This window comes from Chiroxiphia lanceolata, chromosome 30 (genome assembly GCF_009829145.1).
Source record: "Chiroxiphia lanceolata isolate bChiLan1 chromosome 30, bChiLan1.pri, whole genome shotgun sequence".
Taxonomy (NCBI): Eukaryota; Metazoa; Chordata; class Aves; order Passeriformes; family Pipridae; genus Chiroxiphia; species Chiroxiphia lanceolata.
Window position 1 is genome coordinate 505,037 of NC_045666.1, and position 9,272 is coordinate 514,308.

General features: G+C 59.0%; 1 protein-coding gene across 1 annotated transcript; it reads left to right on the plus strand.

Annotated features, from left to right (window-relative positions):
- Positions 1–276: 276 nt before the first annotated feature.
- LOC116800034 (keratin, type II cytoskeletal 6A-like) lies at positions 277–6,364 on the plus strand. Its single transcript, XM_032713562.1, has 9 exons — positions 277–732; positions 1,947–2,161; positions 2,694–2,754; positions 2,955–3,050; positions 3,265–3,429; positions 4,682–4,807; positions 5,537–5,757; positions 6,032–6,063; positions 6,171–6,364. Exons 1-9 carry the CDS (start codon positions 277–279, stop codon positions 6,362–6,364), a joined length of 1,566 nt encoding a protein of 521 aa, XP_032569453.1.
- The last annotated feature ends 2,908 nt before the right edge of the window (positions 6,365–9,272 follow it).

Below are 9,272 nucleotides of genomic sequence, written 5' to 3' on the forward strand. Positions count from 1 at the left end.
TTGTCTCAGCAGGGCGTGTGTGCGGGGTGAGTTCACCCTGCAGAATGCTGTCGGACATGCCAAGCCGAATTCATCAGAGGGGAGATCCACCTCAGCCAACCCAGCCCAGCCCGGCATAAAAGGGCTCTCCCCAGCCCGTGCCCGGCACAGGTTCAGCCCTCTCCTCATCCCGCCCACTCCTCGCTCCGGGCCAGCACCTCCGCTCCTCTATTCCCGCCGCAGCATCCATCCATCCCGATCCCGATCCCGATCCCGATCCCAAAACCCAGCCGGGCCATGTCTCGCCAGTCCACCGTGCGGATCCAGCGGGGCCGGAGCGGCTTCAGCGCCGCCTCGGCCGCGGTGCCCGGCACGTGCCGGACCAGCTTCAGCTCCTGCTCCGTCACCCGCCTGGGCGGCTGCGGCGCCGGCAGCGGCTTCGCCAGGGTCGGGGGGGGCTTTGGCAGCAAGAGCCTCTACAACGTCGGCGGGTGCAAGAAGATCTCCGTGGCTGGAAGGGGCGGGAGCTTCTACGGAGCCGGGAGCGCCTACGGGGGCGGCTTCGGCCTCCCCGCCAACCTCGGCTACGGGTACCCCGGCTTCCCGGCGGGGGGGATCCACGAAGTCTCCGTCAACCAGAGCCTCCTGAAGCCCCTCAACCTGGAGATCGACCCCAACATCCAAAGGATCCGGAAGGAGGAGAAGGAGCAGATCAAAACCCTCAACAACAAATTCGCCTCCTTCATCGACAAGGTGAGACCTGGGCTCTCCCCGAAATCTCCTGCCCCGGGGGGGGGTTTTTTCCGTGCTTGACGGGCACATCAAGGAGGACTAGAAGCGAGGGATGAGGCTGGAAGATGCCCTGGGAACTCCAGGGAATGGCACCTGTCACCCCGTGGTTGCCAGGAATTAATCACCTCCTTTAATCCTCCTCGTCCGCTGCTCGGCGTCCCACGGGCAGCGGGGAAGGGAAGCTGCAGAAGACAATCCCGCCCTTCTGGAGACTTTTGCCTCTGTCCTCTGAGCCCTGAGAGCAGGTTTTCAGCTGATTAAAGTGAGACGCAAGAAACCCACCTGAAATGACCCCAAAAATTGGCAAAAGGGGAGAAGCAGCTCCTCTTGCTTGAATTCCCTCAAGGGCATTTAAATCCGTCACTGCAACAGCACCAGAATGTTTGGAGTTCTTAGCTCAAAACAGGTCAAAATCTGATCCAGCACTGCCCATTTCACTGAGGCACCAGAAATCTGCTCCCTTTCTGCTCTGCTCGAGCAGCTCCTCTTTGGCTTGGAGGAAAATGCTGCAATGTTTTGGAGCTTTAGTGGGGTGGGGGAACTCTAAAGGAGGCAAGGAGAAAACACACCTTAATAACGTTATTTTAATAAAAGAACAAGCCCTGCTTTACTCCTTATCTGATTTTGCACACACTCCTCACATAAAATCCACGATTTAGCAAAGCAACGAAGGGCAGGCAAGAAAATCAGGGTGGTTCCAGAGTTTGTGGCACTGAGCAGGGTCCCTGCCCCCAAACAGCAAATTGTGCCCCTGCCAGGTGAGAATTGGGCCGTGAAAAGCAGCTGGAAGGAGAATCCCCCCACACACACAACCCCGAGCTGGTTCTGAGCTCCCCCCCTTCCCAACCCCGAGCTGGTCCTGAGCTCCCCACAACCTCCCCCTCTTCCCAACCCTGAGCTGGTTCTGAGCTCCCCACAACCTCCCCCTCTTCCCAACCCCGAGCTGGTCCTGAGCTCCCCACAACCTCCCCCCCTTCAGAACCCTGAGCTGGTCCTGAGCTCCCCACAACCTCCCCCCCTTCCCAACCCCGAGCTGGTCCTGAGCTCCCCACAACCTCCCCCTCTTCCCAACCCTGAGCTGGTTCTGAGCTCCCCACAACCTCCCCCCCTTCCCAACCCCGAGCTGGTTCTGAGCTCCCCACAACCTCCCCCCCTCCCCAAATTCTCTTTCCCAGGTGCGGTTCCTGGAGCAGCAGAACAAGGTGCTGGAGACCAAGTGGAGCCTCCTGCAGGAGCAGGGCATGAAAACCGTGAGGAACAACCTGGAGCCGCTTTTCGAGACCTACATCAACAACCTGAGGGTGCAGCTCAACAGCCTCCTGAGCGACAAGGGGCGGCTGGAGGGGGAGCTGCTCAACACCCAGTACCTGGTGGAGGACTTCAAGAAGAAGTAAGTCTTGGGGGTGCTGGGGGGGTGCAGCCTTTTCCCCAGCCTCAAACCAGCTGGGGGGATCCAGGGGAGCCCCAGGGAAACCCAGGGATTCCCGGCAGGGAAAGCTGGGATGGTTTTGTTTTTTTTTTTCTCCGGGAGGAATTTTCTCAAGGAGAAGTTTTCCCAGTAACGGGGTAACACATCCAAGCACGAAGGTTCAGGGGGTAATTTAGAGCAGGATCAAAGGCTTATTAACTAAATTGCCTCCTGAGAGAGAAAACAACTGCACGGGGAGTTTCAGGGCAGCACGTTTGGTTTGCTGAAATCAGCAGCAGGAGAGGATGAGTAATGGCCAGAAACGAGTGGAAAATGAGGGATCTGCTGGGATGGGTTTGATGTCTTGTTTTAACTGGCTCGGCTTCGTGGTCTCTGCTGCGGGAGAAAAGAGCCTCGTATGCAAAACGCTCTTGAGGAAGTTCATTCCTGCGAGGTAAAATCACCTCCCTCTGCTCCTGCCCAAACAAATGCTCCTCCTGCCTCCCTGCCCCAGGTACGAGGATGAGATCAACAGGAGGACCATCGCCGAGAACGAGTTTGTGACGCTCAAGAAGGTGAGGGAACGTTCCAGAACACCGAGGGACGGCTGCCTGCGGAGCTCTAACTCCCCTCCCAGGCACAAACCCATCCATAGATCCATCCATTCGTATTCCAGCCCCCTTTATTTTTGTTTTTGTGGTTCTTCCCCGGAGCGTTCCCGTTCCTGCTTTGCTGGTAGGGGTTTAACCCACCCAAAAATCTCTCTTGTCCCCAGGATGTGGATGGTTCCTACATGAACAAGGTGGAACTCCAGGCCAAGGCAGACGCTCTGACTGAAGAGATTAATTTCCTGAGAACCCTCTACGAGGCCGTGAGTCCCAAACCACCCAACCCTCGTTAAGAGCTCCTCTGCCCCCATTCCCCCGAAAGCCCCAGATTTCTCCCCCCCCAGGAGATGCCAAATCCTTTCCCTCTCTGGGGCCACACCTGAGCTGTTCAGATCCCAATCTGCAGCCGCCTCTCCCTCGCCCGGGAGCAGGGAAAGGCCTCTCCCGGGGAATCACCTCCCCCTGTGCACTTTGCAGGAGCTGTCCCAGATGCAGACCCAGATCTCCGACACCTCGGTGGTGCTGACCATGGACAACAACCGGAACCTGGACCTGGACAGCATCATCTCCGAGGTGAAGGCGCAGTACGAGGACATCGCCAACCGCAGCCGCGCCGAGGCCGAGTCCTGGTACCAGACCAAGGTGAAGGGCCCGGGGGGTCCCGCGCTCCGACCTCCACATCTTGTCTGGAACAGACACAGACAAACCCCGGCTCTTCCCAGAAAACCTCCTCGGAGGTCCCGTTGCACAGCTCTGCTCAGGGATCCGGGAGGGGCTCCCGTGGGCTCAGAGAGGGGCTCCTGGGGGCTCAGGGAGGGTCTCCCGTGGGCTTAGGGAGGGGGTCCCGTGGGCTCAGGGAGGGTCTCCCGTGGGCTCAGGGAGGGGGTCCCGTGGGCTCAGGGCGGGGGTCCCATGGGCTCAGGGAGGGGGTCCCATGGGCTCAGGGAGGGGCTCTCGTGGGCTCTGAGAGGGAGTCCCGTGGGCTCCAGGGGGGGGGTCCCGTGGGCTCAGGGAGGGGCTCCCTTGGGCTCCAGGGGGTCTCCCGTGGGCTCCTGGGTGGGGGTCTCATGGGCTCAGGGAGGGGCGGTGTCCTATGGGCTCAGGGAGGGGCTCCCGTGGGCTCCAGGAGGGGGTACTGTGAGCTCAGGGAGGGGATCTGGGAGGGGCTCTCACAGGCTCAGGGAGGGGCTCCCGTGGGCTCTGAGAGGGAGTCCCGTGGGCTCCAGGAGGGGGTCCCATGGGCTCCAGGGAAGGGCTCCCGTGGGCTCAGGGAAGGGGTCCCGTGGGCTCAGGGAGGGGGTCCCGTGGGCTCAGGGAGGGGGTCCCGTGGCTCCAGGAGGGGCTCTCATGGGCTCAGAGAGGGGCTCCTGTGGGCTCAGTGAGGGGCTCCAAAGGGCTCAGAGAGGGGTCCCGTGGGCTCTGGGAGGGGGTCCTGTGGGCTCAGAGAGGGGGTCCCGTGGGCTCAGAGAGGGGGTCCCATGGGCTCGGAGAGGGGGTCCCGAGGGCTCCAGGGGGGCTCCCATGGCTCAGGGAGGGGCTCTCCTAGACTCCAGGAGGGGCTCCTGTGGGCTCAGGGAGGGGCTCCCGTGGGCTCTGAGAGGGAGTCCCGTGGGCTCAGAGAACGGGTCCCGTGGGCTCAGAGAGGGGCTCCCGTGGGCTCTGGGAGGGGGTCCTGTGGGCTCTAGGAGAGGGTCCCGTGGGCTCAGAGAGGGGGTCCCATGGGCTCGGAGAGGGGGTCCCGTGGGCTCCGGGGGGGTTCCCATGGCTCAGGGAGGGGCTCTCATGGGCTCCAGGAGGGGCTCCTGTGGGCTCAAGAAGGGGCTCCCGGCAGCCCGGGGTGGCTCCAGAAGGGGTGGATTTTGCCCTGACGGGTCGTGTCCCTCTCCCCGGCCAGTACGAGGAGCTGCAGGCCACGGCCGGCAGGCACGGGGACGACCTCAGGAACACCAAGCAGGAGATCTCCGAGCTCAACCGGCACGTGCAGCGGCTGCGCTCCGAGATCGACAGCGTCAAGAAGCAGGTGAGGAAGGGGCAGAAACCCCCACGGCTTCCACCAGTTTAACCCCTGGCTGACCAGGGAGAGAAGGGAAAAGCTCGGAGCCAACCTGGGAATGTTCTTCGAGGTTTGATCCTTTTTTCCTCGGAAGGAGAACTGGCACTAAAACCAGTCGAGTTGATGGTGCTGGGATAAAGCTGAGGCTGCTGGGATAAAGCTGAGGCTGCTGGGATAAAGCTGAGGGTGCTGGGATAAAGCTGAGGGTGCTGGGATAATGCTGAGGGTGTTGGGATAAAGCTGAGGGTGCTGGGATAAAGCTGAGGGTGCTGGGATAAAGCTGAGGGTGTTGGGATAAAGCTGGGGGTGCTGGGATAAAGCTGAGGGTGTTGGGATAAAGCTGAGGGTGCTGGGATAAAGCTGAGGATGCTGGGATAAAGCTGAGGGTGTTGGGATAAAGCTGAGGGTGCTGAGATACCCCTGATGGTGTTGGGATAAACCTGAGGGTGCTCAGATACCCCTGAGGCTGCTGGGATAAAGCTGAAGGTGTCAGGATAAAGATGATGGTGCTGGGATAAAGCTGAAGGTGCTGGGATAAAGCTGAGGGTGCTGAGACAAAGCTGAAGGTGCTGGGATAAAGCTGATGGTGCTGGGATAAAGCTGAGGGTGCTAAGATAAAACCTGATGGTTTCAGGGGAGGTGAAGACCAGCCTGGGTCTGGTGTGGGGAGCTCAGGGGCGGGTCTGTCTCCCCCAGTGTGCCAACCTGAAAGCCGCCATCGCCGACGCCGAGGAGCGCGGGGAGCTCACCCTCAAGGACGCCAAGGCCAAGCTGAGCGAGCTGGAGGACGCCCTGCAACAGGCCAAGGCCGACCTGGCCCGGCAGCTCCGCGAGTACCAGGAGCTCATGAACGTCAAGCTGGCCCTGGACATCGAGATCGCGACCTACAGGAAGCTGCTGGAAGGGGAGGAGTGCAGGTGGGGGGACACACGACCCTCCCCGGTGTTTGGGGGGCAGGGGGCTGGGGGCACTGGGGGTGTTCAGCCTTTCTGCAGTGCTGACCGAAGCTTTAAGGGGGGCAGAGGAGGGGAAGGTTGTCCCGGATAATGGAAATAACAAAAAACCCCGCCCCATTAACTGCGCCGTGATTTTATTTTCCTCCCCGAAAGCCCGTAGGAAATGTGTCCTGCTGTTCCCCCCCAGCCTCACCAGACTCCTAACCCTGTCCCCTTGTGTCCCCTCCCCAAACAGGCTGGCTGGAGACGGCGTCCCGGTGAATATCTGTAAGTCCCCCAATCCCTATTTAAACATCCCCGTGTCCCCGCGCCCGCACACGCTGAAAGCCTTTCCCTTCTCTTCCTCCTCCTCCTCCTCCTCCTCCTCCTCGCAGCCGTCACCAGGACGACCGTGGGCTCGGGCTACGGGGCTGGGAGCAACCTGAGCGTGGCCGGGGGGATGTGCGGCCTGGGCAGCGGCTTCGGCTGCGCCCCCGGCCCCGGGGGGAGCAGCGCCCTCGGCGCCGGCAGCAGCTCCAGCGTGAAGTTCGTGTCCACCTCCTCCACCCGGAGAAGCTACAGGAGCTAAATCCCCCCTCCCTGCAGACGCCGTCACGCGCCAGAAACCCCGAAACCCCCCCAAAACTGCGGTGCTGGGGCGTCGGCGGGGTCGGCAGAGGGAGGGGCCGCCCGCCCCCTAAACCTTGTCCCACAGGAGCCCCACTTTAGGAACTCTCTCTCTCCCAGCTGGCCCCGGGTCGGGCTCAGCCCCGGGCCGCGAGTCCAGCTGGTTTAAATTCGCTTGGGTCAGCTCAGCAGGGTTTTTTTGGCCGGATTTTGTACATAAAGTGTGTCTCGTCCCGTGACCGTTCGCCTCTTCTTCGCTCGCCGGTGTTTGTCTGAATAAAACATGCACGCCTAATTTATTCCATTTCGCGGGGCCTTTTAATTAAAGGGGCGCAGCAGCAAATGCAAATGAGGGTAACGAGCGCTCTGCCCCGGGCCCTGCCCAGTTCAAGGCTCCGATTTTCGCTCCTCGCTCGGATTTTAGGGAATTTCTCCCTCAGCAGCCCGAACACGCCGGCACCGCCGAGCCCCCGGGGAGGGGGGTTGGACGTGGATTTCAATATTCCAGGGAAAAGCCCCGGGAGCCAAAGGCGGGACACGCCGAGGCAGGAGTCGGGCACGGGGGGAAAGGTCGGAGCTGCACTCGCTTCCAGCCAGTCCAGGATCCCGGATCCCGGGGGTTGGATCCCGGATCCCGGGGGTTGGATCCCGGTACCAGGTGTGGGATTTACCTGCACAAACCCCTGACGGTGGGGAAATAATTCCCAGGGGAGTCAGAGCGACCACACAGCTTGTTCTGGGAGCCCTGTCACCCTGGGCTGTCCCAGTTGAGCCTTCCAGTCCCCCCAGTCCTCCCAGAGCACTGGTCACACTGGTTCAGGTGTTGGGTCTTGGCACCGACACTCCCTCTGCTTTGGCTGCACAGGGGTGGAGGGTCAGCTCTGTGTGCAGGATCAGCTCCAGCTCCATGGGCAGGATCAGCTCCATGTGCAGGATCAGATCCATGTACAGGATCAGCTCCAACTCCATGGGCAGGATCAGCTCCATGTGCAGGATCAGATCCATGTACAGGATCAGCTCCAGCTCCATGGGCAGGATCAGCTCCATGTGCAGGATCAGATCCATGTACAGGATCAGCTCCATGTGTAGGATCAGCTCCGTGTACAGGATCAACTCTATGGGCAGGATCAGATCCATGTACAGGATCAGCTCCATGTACAGGATCAGCTCCATGTACAGGATCAGCTCCATGTACAGGATCAGTTCCATGTACAGGATCAGCTCCATGTACAGGATCAGCTCCATGGGCAGGATCAGCTCCATGTGCAGGATCAGATCCATGTACTGGATCAGTTCCATGGGCAGGATCAGCTCCAACTCCATGGGCAGGATCAGCTCCATGTGCAGGATCAGCTCCATGTGCAGGGTCAGCTCCATATAAAGGATCAGTTCCATGTACAGGATCAGCTCCATGTACAGGATCAGCTCGGTGTACAGGATCAGCTCCATGTGCAGGGTCAGCTCCATGTACAGGATCAGCTCCATGTGCAGGGTCAGCTCCATGTACAGGATCAGCTCCATGTGCAGGGTCAGCTCCATGTACAGGATCAGCTCCATGTGCAGGGTCAGCTCCATGTACAGGATCAGCTCCATGGGCAGGATCAGCTCCATGGGCAGGATCAGCTCCATGTACAGGATCAGCTCCATATAAAGGATCAGTTCCATGTACAGGATCAGCTCCATGTACAGGATCAGCTCCATGGGCAGGATCAGCTCCATGTACAGGATCAGCTCCATGTACAGGATCAGTTCCATGTACAGGATCAGCTCCATATAAAGGATCAGCTCCATGTACAGGATCAGTTCCATGTACAGGATCAGCTCCATGGGCAGGATCAGCTCCATGTACAGGATCAGCTCCATGTACAGGATCAGTTCCATGTACAGGATCAGCTCCATATAAAGGATCAGCTCCATGTACAGGATCAGCTCCATGTACAGGATCAGTTCCATGTACAGGATCAGCTCCATATAAAGGATCAGCTCCATGTACAGGATCAGTTCCATGTACAGGATCAGCTCCATGTACAGGATCAGTTCCATGTACAGGATCAGTTCCATGTACAGGATCAGCTCCATGTACAGGATCAGTTCCATGTACAGGATCAGCTCCATATAAAGGATCAGCTCCATATAAAGGATCAGCTCCATGTACAGGATCAGTTCCATGTACAGGATCAGCTCCATGTACAGGATCAGTTCCATGTACAGGATCAGCTCCATATAAAGGATCAGCTCCATGTACAGGATCAGCTCCATGTACAGGATCAGTTCCATGTACAGGATCAGCTCCATATAAAGGATCAGCTCCATGTACAGGATCAGCTCCATGTACAGGATCAGTTCCATGTACAGGATCAGCTCCATGTACAGGATCAGCTCCATGGGCAGGATCAGCTCCATGTACAGGATCAGCTCCATAAGCAGGATCAGCTCCATGTACAGGATCAGCTCCATGTACAGGATCAGTTCCATGTACAGGATCAGCTCCATATAAAGGATCAGCTTCATGTACAGGATCAGTTCCATGTACAGGATCAGTTCCATGGGCAGGATCAGCTCCATGTACAGGATCAGCTCCATGTACAGGATCAGCTCCATGTACAGGATCAGCTCCATGGGCAGGATCAGCTCCATAAGCAGGATCAGCTCCATGGGCAGGATCAGTTCCATGGGTAGGATCAGCTCCATCTGCAGGGTCAGCTCCATACAAAGGATCAGCTCCATGGGCAGGATCAGATCCAGCTCCATGTACAGGATCAGCTCCATGGGCAGGATCAGATCCATGTACAGGATCAGCTCCATGTACAGGATCAGTTCCATGTGCAGGATCAGCTCCATGTACAGGATCAGCTCCATGTACAGGATCA

Bases quoted from the DNA above. Each gene is read 5' to 3' on its own strand.
- LOC116800034 (XM_032713562.1), top strand. From the start codon at position 277: ATGTCTCGCCAGTCCACCGTGCGGATCCAGCGGGGCCGGAGCGGCTTC. The intron at 2,755-2,954 runs GTGAGGGAACGT...TCTTGTCCCCAG, and splicing joins AGTTTGTGACGCTCAAGAAG to GATGTGGATGGTTCCTACAT. The intron at 5,758-6,031 runs GTGGGGGGACAC...CTCCCCAAACAG, and splicing joins CTGGAAGGGGAGGAGTGCAG to GCTGGCTGGAGACGGCGTCC.